The sequence below is a fragment of the Mya arenaria genome, chromosome 16 (assembly GCF_026914265.1).
Source record: "Mya arenaria isolate MELC-2E11 chromosome 16, ASM2691426v1".
In the NCBI taxonomy this organism is placed as follows: domain Eukaryota; kingdom Metazoa; phylum Mollusca; class Bivalvia; order Myida; family Myidae; genus Mya; species Mya arenaria.
Window position 1 is genome coordinate 7,730,327 of NC_069137.1, and position 26,810 is coordinate 7,757,136.

General features: G+C 36.1%; 1 protein-coding gene across 1 annotated transcript; it reads right to left on the reverse strand.

Annotated features, from left to right (window-relative positions):
* Positions 1–4,558: 4,558 nt before the first annotated feature.
* On the reverse strand, positions 4,559–26,810 carry LOC128222409 (disintegrin and metalloproteinase domain-containing protein 10-like). Its single transcript, XM_052931390.1, has 20 exons — positions 26,765–26,810; positions 24,111–24,195; positions 20,361–20,665; positions 19,997–20,260; positions 17,314–17,440; positions 16,935–17,053; positions 16,363–16,757; positions 13,930–14,032; positions 13,252–13,432; positions 12,452–12,530; positions 11,676–11,804; positions 11,151–11,328; positions 10,928–11,028; positions 9,683–9,744; positions 9,039–9,137; positions 8,553–8,643; positions 7,921–8,036; positions 7,269–7,371; positions 5,661–5,805; positions 4,559–4,716 (listed from the first exon to the last, which is right to left on the reverse strand). The coding sequence occupies exons 1-20, from the start codon at positions 26,808–26,810 to the stop codon at positions 4,559–4,561; spliced, it is 2,886 nt and encodes a 961-aa protein (XP_052787350.1).

The window sequence follows — 26,810 nt, forward strand, 5'->3', positions numbered from 1 at the left end:
CTGTCAAAATATATCATGTACAAGTATTAGAATCCAAACAATGTTTGATAACTATATTTTTTAATCAAATGTGTTTTTTTAAGATATATTAGTCTAGAAAAACATAACGTTACGTACATAAGGTTCTATAATGGTATTAAATGAGATGGCTTTTTAGCAAACTCTTATACATAACCAAAATAGGACTCACTTTAAATGTTGTCAGTAGCACTTAGATTATACTTAGTACCTAATTAAAATGGATACGTGTTTTTCAAGCAAAGATACTAGTCAACACGAAATATGAATTATTACATAAAAAAGCTATCTACATTCGTGCGATTGCGAATGATACATTAAATCGCAACAAGACGGTTATCTAAACATTCGCAATGACGATTTGCGGTGTTATGTTGCTGTTGCTGTATTGTGTCGCTTCTGTTGTTTGGTGTTTTGGCCTAGGTGCGTTATGTTGTTATTTACTAGCGTGGTCTCTTATTGATGTTTGGGCATATCTTCGTCTTTGGTTAGATTTAAACGTATTGGGCTAGTTTCTGAAGTTTCCATTGTTTCGTTTTAGTTTGCCCCTGAGTTAGTGTGTCTGCTAGTGGACTTTTCCTCGTTTGGTATAAACAACAACCGTTTTCACGTTGACTTTCCTTGTCCGGTTTTCTTGCGTTGGCGAACATGACCTGACAAAATCTGCACTTCTTCGCGATGAATGTGTATCAGGTATTTTTCGATCACAACTTCGTGACCTAGTACCAAACCAATGAATGAAACCACTTCGAGTTGATCCGCATAGAGAACTGCTTCTTCGGACATAACTGTTTGGAACTTGTCGCACTGTTTCTGTACTGGTCTCATTTTCGGACATGTCGATGGTTGAATCAGAAAATGGTTTGACAACTGCAATGTTTTCAACCGCTGAACTTCTTTCGTTTGGCAAGAATTTTAGGGTTGCCTGCGGTTCGTGGTTTGGAACGAATGGACCTACTTTGCTTGACGATTGGAAACTGGTTGAAGGTATTGCTGTAGGTTGAAAATCAGATTTTTCTAAAGGTTCATTTCCACTAAATGCTTTTGGAAATATGAAGTACAAGCTCTTTCTTCTAGTTGGTGGGCAGATTTCATTTTCTTTATTTGGAACATTGCTGTGTTTCTTGTCACACCGAGCGTTTAAGTTGTAAAACTCTTGCCTGTGATTGGCTGAGATTTGCTCATCTTTCTGTCCGCGATAAATTGATAGGTGATTACTGGTGCGCGGCTGTTCTTCATCCGACCAATCATCATCCGTGTCCGGCTCGACCTTGCAGCACAAATATCCTTCTTTTTCAAGATACGTCAAAATAACGGGCAGAACCTGCAGAATAGTAAAAACATTGTTGCAACAATAAATAAATTTTGTTGGGGAAAGGTTCACAGGTTCTTTTTGGCACCGCAAATTTTCTAAAACCAGTCATTTTGAAGTTATGAACATATGTTTAAAATGATGAAATATAAACCTTAATTAATGCAAATATGAAAAAGGAACGTTTTGTTGCTTTTTCAAGAGTCAACATAACCAGGACACAAAGTATGTCGTACGAATATTTTTGGTAGTTAGATATGCGTCCAAGTTTATTTTTTCTATAAAAATCATTAACAATTGCAAAAAAATGCAAATATTACATTGTTTTCATCTTTCTCTTGATAGTTTAACACACCATTCAATGACTTATTTTGATTGAAATAATGAAATTTGTGTTTATTTATTTTATAAAATCGCTTACGAAGTCGCTACAGGAAGTGATAGCGGAAATGTTATATAGACGAATGTGTATGAGTCTAGTCAAGTCAACACATTTCTTCACTCAAATTCGAACACATGAAAGAATTGAGGCAATTGATAAAGACAATACAATTCAGAGGCTCAAATTGAGTATTCAAATACATAACATACATTCAAGTGTATCAAATATTTAAAGACCAGATAGTCCCGTTTAACAGAATAAATAGTACACATGGAGGATTGGATTCAAACAGTGTTATAGTTTACAGGTTATAAAATGGGTAAATTGCAATGGGAGAGTCAACTAATATATGCAAAAATATGTAAATAAGAACAGTAATGTTTTAACGAATTTGTTTAAGAATAGCAAATGCCATTGTACACATAATCAAAAATTCCGTTTTATTAGTTGTGTTTACCAACTGTTCAAGTTTATATATGTTTGGATGTCTGTTAAAATATGGTTTTATATGCTGCTTACGCTCGATATCAAAAATGTCACACTCGAATAAAAAATGGAATTCATCCCCTAGTTTGTTACATGTTTGGCATTTCCTTTCATTGACTGGTATTCTATTCCAATTGCCCGTTTCTATTGGTAGTCTACGGTTTGTTGTTCTAAACTTGATAAATGGATATGATAATGATTTTGGTGTTGAATGAAGATACTCTTCATAGCCAAATGACGTTTTGAAGATTTTATAAAATTGACTGTTGCTAGCATTTGTAATAAGGGAGTACCACGATGTGAAGAATAAATTTTTCAGCTTGCGATTAACCGCAAGTTTAAGGCATTTAGGATTTACATCTTGTTGATATTCCCAAGTTCCTATAAAACCTCACTTTGTTAATGTTGACTTTATATTGAATGTATGCGCACGGACATCGGTTATCTCCGTGTATTTCCGTACTGGTAGAGTCACCCCGCTGGGGGACAAGAAAGTTTGACAGTACTGATATATACCGTTACCCTATACGTGCATTTAGCATTGTCAATGTAATTGAGTTATAACAAAATAATATATCAACATGATATTACACTTTATGGTATCACAATGTTCAAGAATCGCCTTTCGAAAATATCACGCTCTTAAATTTCCTTATTTGTATAATATAATATCAACATCATATTCCATCAACAGTATGCCATGTAAATACTCTATCATTATCATAATAACCCGGCAATATACAGTTTTAATACAATTAGCATGCAAATTATATAAGATCACAGCCTTCAAATATCACACCCTTTAATTATCACACCCTTTAATGTATCACCCATTGTTATATCACAACCATGATAAAATTACATGCATATATCACACCCAAATTATAGCACGTACTTACCAGATCACAGTCTCATATTTTTTTTAGATTTTATCGCACATTTTAAATATTACATTCGCATAATATTACAAGCATAACTCATTTCAATTTAATATTACATGCATAAGTCACTTTCATGCTATAGCATGAAAACACTATATCACATTCTCTTAATATCACACCTGGATAATATCCAACAATTTTCCCACAAATTTAACATCACATTCATGTAATATAAAATGCATATATCTATCCCAGACTTTTAAATATATGTATACAGTGTCTTCGGGTTATATCGCATAATTTTAATACCACATTCGTATAATATCACATGCATGTGTCACAACCATACCAAAGCATGCACATTCATTTTAATACAACATCTGACTACTGTCAACCAATTTTAATATCACATTCCTATAATATCACTGGCATATATCACTGTCATACTGTTCGTGTACATACTTTGTCAAAAAAAATACACGGTAAATACATTGCATCTCAGAGTGACTCTAATTGTTTTCATCCTTGCATAAATATGTTAAGGCACTTAGAAAAATCGTTTAGAAATAAATACATAAAACAGTGAAAAGATGAGTAAGTACTGTAACCATAATTAGGCTTTCGTAACAGCCAGATTTGTAGTTTCCATTAGGTTGTTCAGTGTAGGGTTCGAGTTTATATGGAGTCCGTCAGTTAGCGATGAACCCTCGAGTTGTCCTCATATTTTGTGCAGGAATGATTGAGTTTATTTTATTACATATACGCTTACTGCATATCTGGGGAGACCTGGTTTTGGTGTCAATTTCTTAGAAAGTGTCGATTCACGATGGTTATTCATTCAGTCTTGATCTTTAGCCCTTGTTCTTCTTGTATCGATGTAGCCGTAAAAGATTGATTTTGACCAATGAACTGTCGTGTAAAAAACACGGTGTTTAAACGCACAGCATGTTATGATTTGGTCTATATTTTAGCGGAGAGACTAGAAAATTTAAATCACTTCTACCAAGTATGTATTTACACTGGATGAAAAGTTATAAATATATGGTATTTGAACGTTTTACTAACACGAACTGAAATGATTTCATTGATGTTCATCACTTTCAGTAATGTATAGTCAACATATATTCCTTATCCTGTTGGCAACATTTGAATTCTGAATTTGGAAAAAATATTTCGATAGTCAATCGGAGAACATCGAACAGTCTTTCTAAGTTGGTCGGAGACACCCATGCAGTTTCGGGTGTTCTATACCCATATTAAAGATATTTTGAAAGATGTGATTTTAAAATGGAGGCAAATCGGTTGAATAACGCTAAAATAAACAAGCAAAAACTGCGTCATACACGCATATCCATGTATGTTCTGCGGTGTTGTTTTGAGTTTACTTATATGTTAATCTACCGCAAACGTAATTCCATTCTGCGCCGTTTATATGTTATAAAGATATGTTCTGTCTTAAAAAAAAACATTGTTTGTCAGCTACATATGAGCCTCAATCATATTCGGTGAGACCCGGTTGTGTTGTCGATGTCTAGGAAGTGTCGATTCACGACGGTTGTTCAATGTGTATTCATCCGAATCCATGCCATCACCAGCCTTTGTGTCAGGGGGGCCGTGAGATTTAGAGCAGAACTTCACTACCAATAGCTGTTTTGGGATAACAGGAAGGTGATGGTGAGTTTATATATGTATACAATAACGAGTATAGATTGAAATACTGCAGACTATTTTAAATTTAAATTAAAGATTGATTTCTCTGATACTAATGTTTCCCTGTAAGTACGGCTTATCTGATAAATAACATAATTCAGCTTATCCAACTATTGTGTTACAATTGTTGCTTTATGTGTCGCATTTAAAATGTGCACCATTTTCTTACTCGGAATAACAGAAAAGTTATCGTAACCAAACGAAACGTATTTTGTGAAAATGCCTTTAATTTTTTTCAAGAGGCGAGGTTTTTGTGAGATTTTCTTTAAAATTGCAGTTATTCAAAAAAAGCTCCGTGATAAAACAGCAAATGCAAAATAATCTGCAATATATCAATATATATGTCTATATATTACATGATTATCTGCAGTATGGTGTATAAATATCTTTATCATATTAAATGACACAGTTTAAGCCTTCTATAAGTGACCCCCCCCCCCCCTCCCAATCTGTGAACAGTACACAACCTCTGTGTATTGATCTTTATCTAATTTCCTTGGTCCCTTTTATCAGATCTCCATCTAAGTATCCTGCTGTGCAGTTTGGAGGTTTTAATATAGAAATGGATTTTAAATGGCCCTGAGCCAGTAAACAAATACACAGGAAATTGGCCCCTACTGTGACACCAGTGCAATTAGCAGGAGATGCACAGCAGGGGATTATCATGCCAAACATTCCTTAAACTAGGCCTTTAAACAATTTGATGAATATTTATTGTGCCTACGATTATAAATGAATTATGCAAAGTGGTCAATGCGTGCTTTATTTATGTCAATGATACAAATGTGCTTAGAGTACATTATATACATGTTAAGTTGTGAAATAGGCTGAATAACGTTTAAACCACTTGAGTAATGTACAAACTGGTTACTCATACTTACAATAACAATAACCAGACCAAGTCCAGCGCCCAGACCTATGTACCAATGTTTGGTGAGAAATTCCTTAAGTTGGTTAATCCCTTCATCCGAGAGGAAAAGCTTCTTTAAGGAACTCAGTGGCCCCGATGGGTCAACCTGAATGGCAATATAGTTTTAATTAAAAATAATGTTCACTTCCAGTGCCATAATATATGAGTTTATGATAAACATGGTTTTGGGTTAAGGTTAGGCAACCCTACATAATCCCATCGTGTATCGGTTAAGCTATTTTGATGTCTTTGTGGTTTGTTTGTGGTGTTTATGTCCCTTGTTTAATGTTTGTGGTATGTTTGTCCCTTGTATAATGTTTTTGGTGTGTATGTCCCTTGCTTAATGTTTGTGGTGTGTATGTCCCTTGCTTAATGTTTGTGGTGTGTATGCCCCTTGTTTAATGTTTGTGGTGTGTTTGTCCCTTGTATAATGTTTGTGGTGTGTATGTCCCTTGTTTAATGTTTGTGGTGTGTATGTCCCTTGTTTAATGTCTGTGGTGTGTTTGTCCCTTGTATAATGTTTGTGGTGTGTATGTCCCTTGTTTAATGTTTGTGGTGTGAATGTCCCTTGTTTAATGTTTGTGGTGTGTATGTCCCTTGTTTAATGTTTGTGGTGTGTTTGTCCCTTGTATAATGTTTGTGATGTGTATGTCCCTTTTTAATGTTTGTGGTGTGTATGTGCCTTGTTTAATGTTTGTGGTGTGTTTGTCCCTTGTATAATGTTTGTGGTGTGTATGTCCCTTGATTAATGTTTGTGGTGTGTTTGTCCCTTGTATAATGTTTGTGGTGTGTATGTCCCTTGTATAATGTTTGTGGTGTGTATGTCCCTTGTATAATGTTTGTGTAGTGTTTGTCCCTTGTATAATGTTTGTGGTGTGTATGTCCCTTATTTAATGTTTGTGGTGTGTTTGTCCCTTGTATAATGTTTGTGGTGTGTATGTCCCTTGTATAATGTTTGTGGTCTGTATGTCCCTTGTAAAATGTTTGTGGTGTGTATGTTCCTTGTATAATGTCTGTGGTGTGTTTGTCCCTTGTTTAATGTTTGTGGTGTGTATGTCCCTTGTTTAATGTTTGTGTTGTGTTTGTCCCTTGTACAATGCCGTTTGGACCATTGCCTTGTGCATCTTGACCATGCATATTTTTGAATGTTCGACTACTGGGATTTGTACTGTAGTTTTCATTGTATTATTGTCCCTACTGTTTTAATCGATATTTAAATTCATTCGTGATCACGTTTAATGACACAATGATCAAAGTCTAACAGACACACATGACAAACAACCATTTGGATCTCGTTTAATGACACAAAAACAAAGCAAAAGCATAAGACAACAAATACATAATTAATAGAACGTTAATAATTTCCAGGCAACATTTTTTCTAATAAAAGTAATATAATGACTGTGTGGTATTTCGGTATGGTTGTTCTTGTTTCTTGTCTGTGTGCCTTTAAACAATGTCACCGTTAACCTTTTGACTTCTTATCTTGCCCTTGAAATTTCCAGTGTATTATCAAACATATCAACGTTTATTGGGGCGCCACATCTGTGTTTGAAATTTGCTACTCACCTCGCGACATATCTTGAATACATCACAGTATCCCTGTAGGTTGTAACAAGGGGTTCCTGCCAATGCCTTCGCATCGGGTATGTCTGGCAACTCGTATGAAGACCTAATAAATGGAACAATCGAATATATTTGATCGAATTAGACGCTCGTAAATGACTTTTTTTCATTCAGTAAAATGCTTTAGCTACACCTTGTATGCCTCTTTTATACAACCATAACCCAACGTTAATCCAGTGTTGTGGTACAACGTTGGAACAACGTTAATCCAGTGTTGGGGTACAACGTTGGAACAACGTTAATCCAGTGTTGTGGTACAACGTTAGAACAACGTTAATCCAGTGTTGGGGTACAACGTTGGAACAACGTTAATCCAGTGTTGGGGTACAACGTTGGAACAACGTTAATTGGGGTACAACGTTGGAACAACGTTAATCCAGTGTTGGGGTACAACGTTGGAACAACGTTAATCCAGTGTTGTGGTACAACGTTGGAACAACGTTAACCCAACATCAAATGGGTACGTTTTTCATTCAGTTAAATGATTTAGCTACAACTTCTATGCCTCTTTTATACAACGTTCAGTTGATTTGCGAAGATGGCAAATATTTACGTACCGCTATTTACCAGCTTTGTTTGTATCAAAAGTTCTTACTTGCATTCCGATCCGTTCAAACAGCACACTTGACACAGATTCTCGTATTTCCATCCACTTCCGGTACAGTAGCAAGGTTCCCGTCCATGTGCCAAACATACAGAGCCGGTGCACTCCTTAAAATGATGTGGTATTTAATATGGATTATAACTGTGTAAGATAGATTGTAATACCCCTAACTGCATAGCACTAATTAAGAAAACGGCAATAGTACAAAATCAACAGCGTGCTATTGTATAAGACAGGTTAATATTTCATTTAACTGGGTAAAGATGAATAAAAATGTTTTGATTGGTCATTATGTATTCAGCTTTTGGGTTAGTTCGATTATATAATTTAAGTGTTAAAACCAAATTTAACCTGGTTACCCTAAATATGGTCACCCTAAGCCTGCTGTCACATAGTTATAACATGGTGACTCTAAATATGGGTAATCGAAACTTTGTTACCTAAATATTTTTGCGCGGAACATAGTTTATCGTCATATAGAATAATTTATATCGTCATTAAGAAAAAACTTGAGAATTATGAACAAAATAAAAATATGTTAAATATTAACGTTAATTAAATGCAAAGACTTCATTAAAGGTAGAATCGGTATATATTATCAATAGCCTATTCATAGCTGTTACCCCGTTATAGCAGACAAGCACATCTGAGTCAGTGCTACAGTCAGTGGCGTTTGGTTTATGTGTGGACTCAGGACACTCGGCTGATAAGCCACTGGGTAGTGTTAAGGAAAGCCTTAATGATGACTCAAAACGAGCATCATTTGATTATGAATTACTACATACAACTAACAATTTATTTTATGGCATTCTTTTTTAATTCGGGTACTAGGGTTAAGATCAGGGAAGTGTGATTTTCAGAGTTTATTTTGTATTGTTGAGAGATGTTTACACTATATATGATGTATATACACATATGAACGTTTATATGATAAGAAAATAAGACAGCAACTAAATAGGGATGGGGGTATAAGAATGTAAACACATGGGTCGTTGATATTCTCCATACTGAAAGAGTGTGTGTTACCCTTTTCGATAAAATCGTGTCCAAACTATTAAGAATGATTGTTTGTATATGGAACAGAAGGAAATGGTGTGGTTTAAGGATACGAGCACATGGCCTCTTCCTGACAACCAGACTCTGCCCGGCAAACCTGTGAATTCCCAGCGAACGTGCAGTCGTCCTGACAACACGTACCTTGGCTAGGACTGAAGAGTAAAATGGAGTCATATCCTAAATTACAAGATGGTCTTATGTCATTTCAGATCATTGTGCAAACAAGAAGATTGAAGAAAGGTAACGGCCGTATGTACTAGCCAACTATTTCTGAATAAAAATTAAGACCAACTTGGCGTTGAGTCTCTAAACAGGGTTTATTTTTTATTTTCCTTCTAGTTGGCCTGTTTCTAAAGTTTATTGTATAATTGGAATAATAGCATTTAAAGTTAATGATCTTTAATATAAAAAAGACGTCTTTTGCTAATAGAAGTGTGTAGCAAGCAGTTTCAATGAGTCTCAATTTTCCTATCTGATACTAGTAACTATCATAACCTGATAAATATTTCATCAAAAGATCATTTCATGCATGATTCAATATCTTTTATCGTTTGCGATTTATACCAGCTCGGAACTAAAGTGACCTATAAATAAATCATAAACAGCAAAAAATATTTACTCTTTTATCATTGATCACAGTTATTGAGTGCAGTAACAAACCGTTTGCCATATAAAGGTTTACAGGCGAATACAATACCTGCAAACTGCAGATGACTTTTTTGTGCAAGGTGTTTCTGTACCGTCAGGAAGAGGGTCAATCTGAAGATAAAACAAGATGATATTGAATAAAATAATACATAAGATAATACTATATTAACAATGTCTAACAAGAGTGACACTCACAAAATACGCCCATCAATAATTTCTTTGATTCTAAGACAACTTACTGTCACATTGGCCCTTTGAGAAGCAAGCTTTTCAAGAAGCAAATGATTTGGCACAATGTGGCATTAACATTTGGCTGATTATCATACTTGACCGATTTATTTTACCAACAAATATTTTCAGCAAGTTTGGTGAAGATCAGATGATAACTGTTCAAATTAGACAGTGGACAAAGCAAAAATGGCAAATTTTGACCAATTCAAGGGCCATAATCCTGAAGAGCCTGGCTGGTTATAGAACTTTGCCAAGAATATATACCAACAAACATTTATAGTAGCAAGTTTGGTGAAATTCGGATAAAAACTGTTCAAGTTTGAGAGTAGACAAACCTAAAATGGCCAATTTTGACAAATTCAGGGGGCCATAACTCTGGAGTGCCTAAAGCGATTTGGCTGGTTATCGAACTTGACCGAGATATTTCACCAACAAACACTTTCATGAAGTTTGGTGGAAATTGGATGAGAAATGTGTAAGTTAGAGAGCGGACAACATTGTGGAGCCGCCCGCCCGCCCGCCGCCCGCCCGCCATGGGTGTTCCCATAATACGGCCATCGTAAATTTGGTAGGGTTTGCCTGTCATTTTTAACAAAAAATAGAGCGTGCTAATACCCGGTGAAAGCCCATTTGTCGGGTTTGATGTCCGCTTACCAAACTTATATACGCCCAGACTGGGAATCGAACCCGGTTCGCTTTGGTGAGAAGTGGCCGCAGTAGTTTTAAGTAATGATATTATGGATAATTTGAAAGACTGATACATGGAACTGGCGCTCGACTAACCAAAGCGATATGTTTTTCGTGTTGTATTTAAGTACTTAACTACTGAAAGTCATTATCGAAACTATCAATTTACCATGAATCTACAACGGTCGTTAGTTAGCTAATTAAATCAATGAATTAATACACAACGAAGAAACACACGGCTAAGACCCAACAGACACTAAACGATAAACACACACCGTACAAAAGACAAACACATTAACGAAAATATGCTACACATACTTGTAATGAACGATAACAATGAGGGACAAGTCATAGAATCGAAATAACATAGACAAACCATAGGATTACAGCAGCTCTCTACACATTCTTCTTCCCAACCACAATCGCATTCTTCGTCTCCCTCAACCACTCTGTTACCACACACCTCCCCGCTGTATGCTGAAATATGGTAATCAATTACAAATCTATTTTCGAATTCAATCGTGTTATAACTCAATTGCCATACACATAAGGTAATACTCTGATTAATAATATATGTATATTCAATATAGGTCACTCACGAACGAAACACCCGTCACTTCCTCTTGCCTTCGAATCCAACACTGGATTGATCTGGCTAATACTGCAGCTTGAAAATTCGTCGTTGTTTAACAACAAGCCAGAAGTTGCACGCGCATACATGATGTAATTTCCGGCCGAACCACCTGGTGAGCACGTGGCATCTCCTTCCGGGTCATGCTGAAACATTTATGGAACATTTATGCAACCATCTACATGTTCACATGATACGTATACGTAGATGTGTTAACGAATGATAATGTCTGCGATTTATCAATATGGTACAAACTACACAGTCTAATCCCTGTCAATCAATGTAGGTAAGCCAATTGTTTATCGCATTTGAACTGTCTAATGTTTGTCGAGTAAAAGTCAATTTAATCAGAATTGTTAAGTTAATTTGACATTTGCACAATTCCAACAAATTGAACCTCTCTAATGCTCAACCTGTGGACAATATATTTTCAAAGTCTGAAAAAATAAACCTTTGACGTATTTCATGTTGAAGTAAGATAGTACAAGCTTACGTTAGATCCAAAGTTATGGCCGACCTCGTGAGCAAACGTAACGTAACTAACGGCAGAGGGAACATCCGTGCCATAATTAAGCACTGTAACGATGCCAGTGTTTAAACTAAGACCTTTGCCCTGGTATGTCTGCAAAATACATTTTAAGGACAGGTAATGTTAAAAGCCTTTAATAATACAGTTACATCAGGATACGTAACTGACGCAGACGTAACGTCAGTGCAATAAGTATAATAATATGTTTCCGTTATGGCTGGAAAAATGTGATCCGAAGTCATGCGCGAAAGCAGATGCTTGCCAATTTTGTCACAAGACCAATAAATGCATTTCCGGTATGGTTTAATGTATTACGCCATTGAATTGGCCATACTTTAAACCCTTCTTTTTTATCAATAATAAAGCTATAGCCGATTTGATACCGGGTCTTGGCAAAAAACGGCAAATTTGAATTTTGGTGTTAAATGTCTATTAGAACAGTAATGGTAAACAATGGTAACTCTGCTGATTAGAACTTGATTTTCAGGCATTTTTACACACGTTGTCAAGAATAAAAACTCCAGATGATACAGTTACCTTAATCTAGTAACCTTTTTGTTTCTTGGTGAAATAGGGCATGATTGCTGCATTGTTTTACAAGTAAAACCCGTGTATATTAACTTATGTTAGCAGTCGTTAAATTACACTTGTAATCAAATCAATAAGACAATAAATAGTTTATAAACACAATAAACTATACTACAATAAAGTAACACAATATCATTGTAATAGGAACTCGCATTATGCTTCTCGCACACTCCTCCCCTTGAACTAACGTCGCCAACCCAGGCAAGTCCGAGAACCCCATCAGAAAAGTCTCTAAAAAACAATAACGTGGTATTAAATGAGGAACTTATGTAACAGAGTGCCGCGATGAAGTCTGGCAAGACCTAGAACTCCGTCCGAGACGTTTGTGAAACAACGGAAGTAAGTGTGGTTATACAATGTGATACTTATGTTACTTAGTTACATTTCGGTCTAGTTTTTTCGTATAAATACTAATAATAGGAACTTTGTTATAACTTATGGAATGTCATGGACAAAGGCTAGGCCCTGAAATTGCTAGAATTGCTATAGACAAAACTCGAACTTGAGGTGACTCGCGTGAAAATATTATGTCACCAACCCATACAAGCCCACTTACTCATGTTTATAGTTAGAGACTATCGAAATTAAGGGTTTGTTTCTTTCAACCGCTCTTCTTCAAAAGTTCTATATTGATCTATACATAATATAAGGTTAGACATATCAAATAAGAGGTGATACCAAAAGAGAGATTAAAGAATTAGCCTATATGAAAACGGGAGATCAGTCAAAAGAAAATGATGCCCGCATTTAACAAGAAGCACTAGCCGTCAGTTTCAAACTTAAGAATAAGGCGTCGTTTAAAAACTGAATCATCTGTAACAATGTATGAAACATAATACCCGACGCATGTGTCATCGGAATGCTGGTCAAGAGTAAAAACTGGAATAAAAGCCAGAGATGACTAGCCGTCCGAATTAAATAAAAGCAAAAGATAAAAGTCAAACAAACTCACCTATATGTAAACATGTATGAAAGACAATATGCGTCGTAATTATCCTCGGAATGCAGGTCAAGAAAGTAATCCACGGCGTAGTTCCCGTCGTATTTATACCCCGTGGCAGTTGGATCCGTCCAGACCTTGATTTTCTTTATAATAAATCCGATATTATCGGGCCCGCCCGATTGGTCGAAATCTGGAGTGAAATCATATGCAGAAACATGCTGTAAATACAAATTCATGAAATGCCGTTGAAAGTTGCCGTGAATGTAGTGAATTATCTATACTGAAAAACTTCACCATCTGATCAATTAACGGCAATGGAAAGATGGTAAAGATGTTTTTTTATGAAAGAAATTCCATTTTTATTCGCATAAGCATAAACAGTGCCCCTCAGTTCTCACTTATGACGAGTCGCATTGACCAAAGTAAGTTCTCAGCCATGACGAGTCGCCTTGATCAAAGTAAGTACTCAGTCATGATAAGTCGCCTTGACCAAAGTAAGTACTCAGCCATGACGAGTCGTCTTGACCAAAGTTAGTACTCAGCCATGACGAGTCGCCTTGACCAAAGTAAGTTTTAAGCGATGACGAGTCGCCTTGACCAAAGTAAGTACTCAGCCATCACGAATGCCTTGACCAAAGTAAGTACAATTTTTTTTCCTTTTAAGGGAATAAAATGGAAATCGGATACCTTCGGCCTTGAAGATCGTGTCAAGTGCTTGTACATGCGCGGTGAGTTTCTCGATGACGGTCTCAACGTTGCTGCCATATTTCTGATAGAAGAGATGATCAGCCTGCGATAAGGGAAAACAATGAGCTTGTATTATATTAGGCCAACCTTGAAATCAATCAAAGTGTTTTTGTTGAGCATTGGCCCGGCGAATGAAGTAAAGCGGGCATTAGCCCAGTTGCTCCCTGCTGATCAAGTTTCATCCGATTTAGGCATTAACACTTTGTGAGCTCTGGTAGAGGTAAAGATGTGCGTTATCATTCATACACCGATGCATTGCGGTATGGAATATAAAAGATTCTTATCAATTATCAAGGGCAATCATATCGATAGTCTTTGTAAGTTTTAGTTTGTATTGTATGATATTTGTTTTGCCCGTTTTGGTTAGTTCTTGAGATAGATATTTTCATTGGAATTTAGGTAACAGGTTTTTAAAATAGAATGTTAAATAGTGATGATATAGCCATAAACAAAACATCAACCGCCATGCATTTTCTAATTTTGATTTGAGACGGTATAGCGCGATACGGTGAGCGTACACTTTCACAAACCGCCATATATTGTCGCGATAAGTATGGCCATACGCTTTCAAATATCGTTATATATTGTCGCGATACGTATGGTGATACGCTATCAAATGTCGTTATATATTGTCGCGATGCGTATGGTGACACGCTATCAAATGTCGTTATATTTTGTCGCGATACGTATGGCGACACGCAATTAAATGTCGTTATATATTGTCGCGATACGTATGGTGATACGCTATCAAATGTCGTTATATATTGTCGCGATACGTATGGTGATACGCTATCAAATGTCGTTATATATTGTCGCGATGCGTGTGGCGACACGCTATCAAATGTCGTTATATAATGTCGCGATACGTATGGCGACACGCTATCAAATGTCGGTATATATTGTCGCGATACGTATGGCGATACGCTATCAAATGTCGTTATATATTGTCGCGATACGTATGGCGATACGCTATCAAATGTCGGTATGTATTGTCGCGATACGTATGGCGATACGCTATCATATATCGGTATATATTGTCGCGATACGTATGGCGATACGCTATCAAATATCGGCATTTATTACATGTTTTACGGTGGTTTATAAAGATTTATCAGTGAAATATCAATTTTAATTTTACATTTTTAAATTTTACTGCGCGTTCCAAGGCGGTATCTAACAATGCTTAATAAACATACCTATTTTATATATAGTATATATGCACTGTGTTGTTTGTGAGTTTTTGTGCTGCTGTTCCATGTTGCTGGTTGTGATTTTTTGTTTTTGTGTTCTATGTCTTTGGCGTTTACCCTATGCCATAAAACGGGGTTGATGTTTAAACGTTTGGCCACTGAGCGTGTTTCTATAGGTTTTCACATAAATATTGTTGACAATTCGAAGATGGTATATTGTAACATTACCACCAACATGAGCAGCTCGTCAAAAAAGAAGACGAATTCGCATGATCGAAAGTAAAAGCGATTGACATAGGAACTTTCCTCATTTCTGCAGGTAATGATGTATTTAAAATGGCCTCCTCACATGTAAACTACAAAAGACGATTTGTTTATACTCGTAAAAATAGTACCGTAAATATTAGGGGTTTTGTGCTGTGACATTAAGTTTTGGTTTTCGTGTTCGCAATGTATTTACTTTGCTGATATATAAAACATTGTCTTATCATTTTGCTCAGTAATGTATATTCTGCTACTGCTGACTTGTTTCGCTGGCGTAGCTTCCCTTCACTTCAATACACAAAGGTACGTAACATACGCACCAGCTATTCCAAATATGGAAACTTGACAGGTAGCGGTAAATTTAAATCGAATTGAAACGGAAAAATAAAAAGAGAATAAATAGAAAGGTATATAATAAATGGAATATTATACGACGCGTTTTTAGTGACCTGAATCACTTTTTGTTCAGTGAGTAAAATTGTTCTCTCTCGACCTGCGATCTCGACAGAAATGTGTTTACACATCGAACTCGACATGAAGCAGGTCACCAAAAAAACGTCCTATCATAGTATACCTTATATACTGTCGCCTAACGTGTTGCGATACACAATACAATATTGTTATATATTGTCTTTATTCGTTTTTGCCCGTGATACCCAATGCTAGATAAAGGTGAGACAGCTCGTTTTAAAATAAATATTATATAATCGCTTTCTGATAATCGCTTCCGGAAAGCGTTCTTATCGGGTAAATGTTTGCAATATCAACATAAAAGGATCAGATGTCATAATGTCTCAAATTAAGAGACACGCGTTAATGCCTTGCTGGCTATATGTTTGCTTCGTTAAATGGTCTTGGACCATGGTGAACAATTTAAACTCAAATAGTTAATGGCTGATATTGATGTCATTATTTATACCTGCATGTATAATTCGCATGTTGTCTTTGTCGGATCTACTGCTCGCTTATTTCTTTGATATATTGTGCCACCGCCATTCAAATGATTTTTAAACATCCCGTATTTGTTTCCAGAAAAGTCATTCTCTGAATGGTCGTAAGAATTTAAACTGACATCTTGAGCTTCTTTTTCAAACTTGTGCATGCGCCGTTCATTCGGATGCATATGCGCATGCCCACACATACTTTGCGAGGAATTTCTTATGACGTCAGACTTTCTATAAATAAACGTGTGGAAGTCTGTGTTGTTCGCATAGTGGACGCTTCTTTCGATGTAAAACGTATCGTTATGATCCAAAATGATACCTTCAAAGTGACCGGAACTACAAATTATCACGAACAAGGGTGCATTGGTTTCTGAAACAGACACGATAAAGATATAATGTGATTTCACACAAATGCTCTCTCGTTATTACAAACAAACACTCAGAGTATAACATATTGAAAATTATTCATTTGACGACAGTCTTAAATAGTTAACACCTGCGCGTATGATGTGTCGTAATATAAGAGACTGATTCTACAGTAGCATACCTTTAACATAGCCGGAATATGTGAGAGGAGCAGAAAAGTTGAAGGAATCCCGCGCGGTTTCTACGGCTAGATCGGAGTGGAGAATGCCTTTTTGGTGGCGTAGAATCGGGGTGAATTGTCTAAATACAAAACATATATAAAAACTGTTGTGTTCGAGTAATGCTTATCTAAGCAGACATGTATACAATGTGTATGAGTGACTACATACGTGTATACTATAGTGTCACTAGATACGAGCCATTTTGTAACGAGTGTCGCTCTCTCGCTCTTTAAGTACTACTATCTCATTTAAACAATGATTGTATAGTCTTATGGTATTAGCTTAAACGATATATTTTTAAAATAGCTTATTTCACATAAAAGTTCAAATCTGCCATACCTATTAAACGCCGTAAACTGAAAGTTGATTGGGTTATTGGTCGAGCGCCTAGTCACGTGGTGTTCTCGTAAAATCTCGGTGTCGTAAAGGAGAGGTTCAAAAAGGCTGACAAACGGGAAAACCGCGTCTAATATTTAAGAAGAACTATAAAATATCTGCATATTAATTAATCATAACAATTTTAAATACGCTTAAAACTATGTCAAGGCAAAAGGATATGATTTCAATGCAAGATTCAAAAACTTTAAAGGGCATTATTCATGTGTTACAAATTAAGCGAATGTATTTAATTGTAATAATGGCGACTGACGCGGGTAAGAATCAATCTCTGGTCAAGACGTCACGGCGCAATTTCATGATGGACTTAGTAAAGAACACCGTACATGAAATTTGTTGCTCTGATTACAATGTTTAAATCGAACAATAAGTATTTAAAACTTACCAATGGAGCAAAACCCAGATTTACTGAAGAGAAAAATAAATGCAAGTACAGCGTAGATGGGAAACATGATGGAAGTTAAGCTTATTTGTTTCTCTACGTATATGTCATACTTCTTTCGATTTCAAACTTATATACATTTATCATATTTCACATTCAACATATCTGATTACAATATCCGTATAAATATTTTACATTGTTCATATTTCCAGGGGTGTTTCACATATCCACTTTATTTATTTTTTTATTTCAATATACGTTTCAATCTTACAAATTTCAAGTATCCGCCTTTTTACAATTCAATATCGGTATCAATATTACACATTTCAAGTGTCCACCTTCCTTTTTCACACTTAAATATCCGTGAAAAAAGCTTCACACATAAGAATATGTATGAATTAATATATAAAAATGGCCATTTCCGTATCATTCCAGTCTATTCACAATGTTCTCTTTTGAACAAGTAATTCCAGGTAGACGAATCCCGCATGAATTAGTAATTGAGGCTAATAACCCGATAGTGTCTTGTGTATCGATACCCATATTGACGTCTAACAACTGTGTTGTTTTAGCATATAATGGAATCTGCCCGTTGTGGTACTTAAGATAGTTCACCCACCATTAAACAACTTGCTTTTCTGTTTCTAGTTTACCGCACTGATGACTTTTAATGTTTGGTAAGCAGTGGGTCATTTGAAAGGGATTAGCTCCCGATTGAGAGGAAAATATTTTTCGAAATAAAAAACAGAATTTTAAAATGCGGTTTGTATCTTAATTTATATTTATAATCAGACTGTGTCCTAACGTGCAATACTTAAAACTGTAGTTTATAAAAGACCATTGTCAGTTTTTTTTTCGTCAGAAATAATAGGGACCAAAAAATAGTATTTTCCGATTGCCTAAAATGACGAAATTTGCGCATGAAACATACTAGCGGATATAATGTATCTTACAATGGCGGTAAGGGAAGGCCAACCAAGCCCTAGCCCCCTCCCCCCCCCAAAAAAAAAGCCCTCATTCAAGATAATATTTAACATATTACGATACTTCACGTGAATGCACCATTATATACTAATAATAGCCAACATTTTTAGGGGGACCGAAAAAATAATATCAAAATTTATGCTGGTTGCCTTGGACCCTTTGTTACGCTTGAACACGTCTTCATAATAAAATTTGAACGGGAAATTTAGTTCTGAAAAATGTGATATAATTTAAGTGAGTATCCTTCCGAGTAAGAGTTGCATTCATACCATGTTGAAATAACGTATTTTTATCGTAAATGGTATTTTATCAAAATTCTGCGAGTTAACTTGTTAGCGACATGCTTGTTAAATGGGTGTAACACCTGAATACATGAACTTATCTGCCAGTCTAGTGTGTCCCAGAAATGCTATACAAATACTTTGTGAGATTTATTGGTCAACTATCGAACAATTATCGCTTTGAACGGAAGTAAATCAAAGCAATACGGTCCCACTTCAAGTTGTAGGAAATGTATTATTGATTGAAACAAGTTGTTTCCTTTCTTGTTCAATTGTTGACATTTTTCAAGCCTTTTACAGTGAACAATGGAATCTATTCTGCACGAACTGCACCGCGTTATGACACCATTCGGATCGCCAGTTTGACCTGGGGCATTCAAGATCGCATAAAAACCCCGAAATGCCTCTGTATTCATAAACAACGTCTTGATAACAAAACAATTATGGATTATTTTTTTTAATCAATGAGTTTTTAGGATTAAATAACCCATTAATGATAAGACAGCACGAGTTTGGTTCATTTTAAAAGAGAGTTGTTTAGTTGGTATATATTTTTTTTATATTCGATATAAGTAAAGGCTAAATAAGTGGACACTTGAGAGCAATTTAGGTCAAAATTCAGTTACCCTTTATCAGGAACAATTTCGGCAAGAATCGGAAAAGGCCGGGTATAAATTACTCGATTTTAAAATAAAAATAATTAAAAACAAATCCTTTTGTTTGAAAACTTTATTACTAGGACATTTCTCTCAATATACATGTTTTGACTTGTGTTATTATAAATAAAGCTCATCGCTGTCATGAGATGAGGTTCAATTAACGTTTAAATCACATCAATATTTGGATTTTGTATATACATTGTACATATAGTATCATCTTAAACACTAAGCGCAGTTATTATCAAGCTAAACCTCATATATTTTTATCAAATGAATTACTTAACCCAACAAAGCATAAACACACAATATCAGCACAATACTCATGAGTCCGCAACGCAAGTTTTCACTTCCATTCTTGTTTGAACCTTGACCTTGATCTACAGGGGTGCTACTCGGTGTGTTCCCGCCATTTCCCTGTGTGTTCCCGCCATTTCCCTGCGTGTTCCCGCCATTTCCCTGCGTGTTCCCGCCGTTTCCATTTGGATGATTCACTGACGTCACACTGTTTCCGGATGTACTGACAGACGTGCCTGACGTGTTACCGGGTCCAATCTGGTTCCCAGCACTGACATTACTTCCGGTTCCTGAAAGATATACAGACATGTTAAGAGTATTCTATAAAGTTGAGAATTCAAAGGTCATTTCGAATGTTTAGAAAATAATAACTAAGCCCATAGAACGCACCCAGAATCGACGAATACGACGACGTCACAGCAATAGTTGACGATGTTGTGGTAGAAGGCTTGCACGTGCAGCCGAATTGGATCTCGAAATCCGGACACGAGACGTTCTTTCCTACCCAAGGGACGCAGCGCAGTCCGTCAACTGGGTCACACGTGGCCACGAAAAAGCTGATTGTGTCGTTGTGCACACCGGAAATAGGCTCACCCTTGTTGTCACGGCAACGGGCGGTCAGGTTACCACGTGATGTCGAGACGTCACACACCCGCTGCAGGACTGCCGGCGCAGGTGGGGGCTCCCTCTCTGTGCTGTAAATAAGTAATATAAGTTTGTACGTATGTATTAAAATTTATTTTATCACTTTTCAGAACAAAGGGCGCTACAACTTTTTAAATGTTTAGTTTCTTGTTTTGTGAAGAATCGTTACTTAAAGCTGAAGATGGCTCTTCATGATTAAAGCCGTTTTCGTAGATATCAAACAAGTGTCAGTTTAGGTTTCAAGAATTTCGGCGGTTTGAACCAGTGTCGAAAGTTTTGTTTGAAACTTGGACCAATAACAATTCCTACACCATGTTTGAAATAGCAAATGCATGGTTTTGTGTTCAGCTTCAACGGCATGATGGGGCTTCTGCTTGTAGCCATTCTTTCTTTTATTCATCAAAACAATGTTACCGCAGATGGTCATTTGGTCTGTTTGAACTAAATGGTGTTTTAACAAACGTGTTTGAACACTGACTGCAATGTTGTGTTTTTTTTCAAAGTGGGCTAGTTTTCGGATTGAATAAACCGATGAAACCGCTTCTTGAGGGCGTATCGATAGGTTCAAAAATCAGTTTCGGTTTTCATTACCAACTTTGGAGAAATCCGCTGAATCGAAATTGCCTATAGAGTTATAAAGGGAAAATATGGTTAAACAGTTCTCAAGACTTAGTATTTCAACAGATCAACTTATGTTAGGATAATTCTTGCCCTTGAAGACGATGGTTTTGTATTAATGGTATGATGTTTACATTTTGGTCCTATTTAGGGGTTTTGTTGGTCGTTAAAAGTTACATTGAAATAAGGAGCTAAAAATTGATTTGCTATTTAAAGTTGTTATAGTCATCCGTTCGCTTAGCTTCCAGCGGATTACGATGCAGATTTTTTTCCTCTTTTAAATGCACTTTTCGAAATAATGAATTTTTAAGTATCTTTTGGTCCTTTTTTAATATTTATGTAAAATTTGTAGAAAATCGATGCCCAGAAGTTGTGTATTCAGCTGTACGATAATGGTTTTATGGCCCACCCCGCGGCGTATTCACAGCAGAATAGAAATAATCCAGCGGCAAGGTTATGACACTGGGTGTGACATTTGCAACGAAGTTTGTCATTTATAGCAATAAAAATATTCCATAACTATTTCGGATTTTTTTATCCCTTTTATCATTATTATTTAATTGAAATTGTGTATGATACTCGTTCATTTACATTAGTAGTTAAGAAATGTCATATTTTGTTTTTGTGTAAAAAACAGAAAGTAATATACATAGCAAAAATTATTCCCAACACTTTTACAGAAGTTAAAACGTAACACTTTTCTTATAAAATATTAATGTTTCAAGTTTCATTGGCAATTTTGGAATACATATGGGCTATGAAACAAAATAAATAAGGGTATTCAAAGATAATAATTAACATATCTACATCGAGTCAACATGTTCATTAGTATTGCTTAAGTTCTTTTTCTTCATGGTAAACATTTTGGTCAACCATTTTGCACTCAACCAAACTTGTTTATAAATTTAGCGTAAATATAATTATTTTGATTAGGCAAGAAATGTCTCACACAGAATTTTGTCAGCAGATTTTAGTATCGAGTGCACTAGGTTTTCATAACGTTTCATGAGGATCATAAAGTTGACCCGTCCTTTTATTATAAGTTGCGATAGAAACTTTCAGTTTTGGACGATTTTAGATTTAGCCATAATTAGGAAGAGCTGTTCTGTAGGGGGAACGTTAGTTGATAAAGAACTGAAATATCAAATCATCTGTGATAAACTTACTCCTTTTACAAATTACATTCCGTGTCTTTTTGTTGAAGTCTATAATTGATCGTTTATCAAGTCATTTAATTGGGGCCGTTTCCACATCTATATTGAAACAGTTTGGTATTTTTTCTAATAGTAGTAGTGAAATGTCGGATAGGAACCGCTAAAATGAAATATTATGTGCAGTTGTTATCATTTAGTACCGGTCTTTAAAGATACAAGTCAAGTAAAATGTCATTAATGTTGTATTGACAATAAGACAGGTATACCCTTTTATTCCATAACAACACGTTGATTTAATGGCATTTTGAATAAATTCTGTATTTCTTATCTGCCTTAATCTTACATCGCGTCCAGTAGATAAATAAGTGCTAAACTAGCGTATCTTAACGCTACTATTGCACTGAGAGGAGAAATCGATAGAGACCGTCGTTACCCTGATAAGCTCCAAAGTTGGCAATGCGTAAAACGAACGATAAAAAAATGTTTTCATTTTATTAGAAACTGTAATAGCAAATACAGAGTTCGTGAAACCAATATAAAACCAAAACCAAAAAATGCCATTAGGCTTAGTAAGCTTTAACAGCGCATGCGGATATAGCCACGCCTACTGTTTGCATATGCTGAGGTTGAATTCAGTGTCAACGCTGATTTAATTGACATCCCAATATCTTCGGGGAGCGGGTTGTTACTTTTTCCGATAGAAACTAAAAGGTGGTTTCGAACAAAACAAGACATGTATCATCTTTATTTAAAAAGCCTAACAACATAACATGCAAAGTTATTCAGAACATACACAACTACTGTTTTACACAAGTCAGCTGTCAATATGCAAAAAAATGCAGTAACTGCACCAACCACGTGACAAATTTCATCATAAATGCTACGTCGGAGGGCAACATTTTGTTTCAAATGAAGACTTCAAACAAATCATTATTTCTTCACCATTTAAAATGAAACATAGCGCAGGCTACACAGCTTGTGGAACCCCGCCTTCGGTCTTTCAGCAGAGTTTGGTTGTGGTTGTAATTTCTTAAAACACTTCGACAAACCTTTTCACACATCGGCCGTCTGACGGAGCACTGTCAAAACATTATTTTGAAAACAGGTTTGTCGAAGTGTTTGATGGAGCTATTCATCTTTTCAAACTCCGGTAATAACACGAAGGCGGGGCTCTTTAAGCGGAAAAGACTGTCTTTTGTTTCATTTAAAATAGTAAAAGAAAAGGTATGTTTATTTTAAGTCTTCATTTTAAGCAAATTGTTGCCTTCCGATGTTGGGGTTAGTCAAATAGTGTTATTGATACCAACATTAACACGAGACAAACGTTTCTCTTTCATTCCTGGTATGTGACACTTGTTGTAATGACTAATGAGTAAACTTTAACTTATAACTGTTATAACTTTCACACTCGTTGTTAATACTTGTTAAGGTCTAACAGTGTTTATAACAATTTATATACGGAAGTGAGGTCGGGATTTCTTTTGATTGTTTTTAATTTGTATAGTTGTGTTCGAATATCATTTTCACATTGAAAACTCTTTACAGTTTGATCAAGTCATGGCTTACTGCACACACTTCATGTTAACGTCTATCCCCTGCAGGACAACGGTTAGGCAAAAACTTCATCAGCAAGTAATAAAGATACTAGAGTCGAAAACCGACAAGAGTGTATTTTCTTTCCTTATAAGATAAAAACTAAATACATTTCGTTAAGCATACTCACAAGTTGTTTGAAGCTGAAGGCACGGACACATTGTACCAGGTAGAGTCCCAGTAACACGCCTTCTCCGCACTTGAGTAGGGTACCGCTACAATAATACATAGCATGTGTACAGTAACACGCCTTCTCCACACTAGAGTGGGGTAACGCTACAATAATACATAAAATTTGTACAGTAACACGCCTTCTCCGCACTAGAATAGGGTAAGGCTACAATAATACATAACATTTGTACAGTAACACGCCTTCTCCGCACTAGAGTGGGGTAACGCTACAATAATATATAACATTTGTACAGTAACACGCCTTCTCCGCACTAGAGTGGGGTAACGCTACAATAATACATAACATTTGTACAGTAACACGCCTTCTCCGCACTAGAGTAGGGTACCGCTACAATAATACATAACATTTGTACAGTAACACGCCTTCTCCGCACTAGAGTGGGGTAACGCTACAATAATACATAACATTTGTACAGTAACACGCCTTCTCCGCACTAGAGTGGGGTAACGCTACAATAATACATAACATTTGTACAGTAACACGCCTTCTCCGCACTAGAGTAGGGTACCGCTACAATAATACATAACATTTGTACAGTAACACGCCTTCTCCGCACTAGAGTGGGGTAACGCTACAATAATACATAACATTTGTACAGTAACACGCCTTCTCCGCACTAGAGTAGGGTACCGCTATAATAATTCATAACATTTGTAAAGAAACACGCCTTCTCCGCACTAGAGTGGGGTGTTGCTACAAACATATATTATATTTGTACAGTACCAATCCTTCTCCATACTAGAGTGGGTGCCCTACAAACATATATTTTATCTGTACAGTACCAAGCCTTCTCCTCACTAGAGTGTGGTGCCGCTACAATAATAAATTACATTTGTACAGTGACCAGAGTGGGGTGTTGCTTCAATAATAAAAATACATTTGTACAGAAACATGCCTTCTCCGCACCAGAGTGGGGTGCCGCTACATTAATGTTACATTTGTAAAGTAGCACGCCTTCTCTGCACCAGAGTAGGGTGACGCTAAAATAATAAATTACAGTTGTTCAGTAACACGCCTTCTCCACACCAGAGTGGGTGTCGCTACGAGAATGTATTACATGGGTACAGTAACGATTTCAATTACATGTATATATGTTATTTATGAAAACATGCAGATTAGTATCTTAGAGAACGAAAGCGTGCGTTTGAATTTATGTAGAAAAAAGATCATTTGGGCAACAAAAAGAAAAGAAAAAAAAAACAGAGAAAGCATGAACGAAGAGACCATGGATGAAAATAAAAGTAGACAGAGTGAGAATATATGTAAGTTTGATGATAGTTAGATTGGTGATAGCTGGGTACATACACCGTTTTGTGGAAAAGGTCAAGTTTGGGAATATAGCATAATCAGAAGCGTTTCGAGTCTTGTAAGAAGTTATGAACAATACTGAAGATCTTGGAGTTGCTCTCGTAGTTAAGGGTGGGATCACCATTGAGAAGGATATCAATGTCAACACGTGTGATTCTAGAAATATAACGAGTTAAAATTTGTCGAATATCCGTGTACAAGGGACAATGCAGGAGGAAGTAAGTGCTGCTTTCAACTTCCCCACATTCGCATAGAACAGAAATTATTATGTTTTTGCAAAAAATGTGATAGTTAAGGGCACTACAACTAGTACGCAGTCGCGTGTGGAGTACCTGCAAGCGACGGCTACCGTTGTAATAGTATGGAGGGCAGGCTGAATATTGTTTTTGCAAGCTCATTATCAGCCCAAGTACTTATGCTATCAATGTCCCTCAGGATTATTTCACTGCCCCTTAGGGGCTCATCAACGAAATGTACAAACTGGTATCATCTGCAAATAGCCTAACATTACTTCCAATGTTGACAACAACATCATTTATGAATATCAGAAATAAAAGGGGACCTAGAATAGAACCTTGCGGTACACCGGCCTCAAGTTGGACCCAACTAGACATGGAGTAAGGGAGAACTACACGTTGCCAACGATTACTGAGATAATCGCGTAACCACGATAGTAAGTTGCCATGGACACCTGTTTCTTGTAGCTTCACAAGAAACCCTTGTGCCAAACATTATCAAATGTCTTGCTATTATAAAAAAAAAATACTGTTCGAACTTCAAGGCCATCATCTAATGCCTTGCAGAAAGTGTAGTAAAGGAAGGTAAGTTGATTAACAGTGGAGTCACCAGGCCGAAAGCGTGACTGAAACGAGGTAGGAAAGTTTACATCACGAAGATGGTTAAAAAAATGTTTATATACTGCCCGTTCGAACACTTTTTCCATTGTATTAAGTAGGGAAATAGGACGATAGTTTACAGGATTGTCATTTGTAAATATTTTGAAGAAATCATTAAGAGTAATCAGTATACATACTTGTTTAAGAAAAAAACCTTTTCATATAATTCATCCGTATCGTAATATTGTTTTTGTAAGAAGATGAAGAAACCATTGAATGTTTTGTAAAGTAACAACGAGTGAAAATAAAACCTACAATAACGAGCAAAGATGTTTATATATTCAAGTCTCTTATTTTAAAAGGGTTGGTTAATTTTTTTTAGCTAATCTTATTAACAGAGATTTATTGTCAGAATTGAGTAATGATATGAACATATTTTTAACATACCTGCAATAAAGACCGCTAGAAGTATTCCAGTCGTGTGATCTACCAT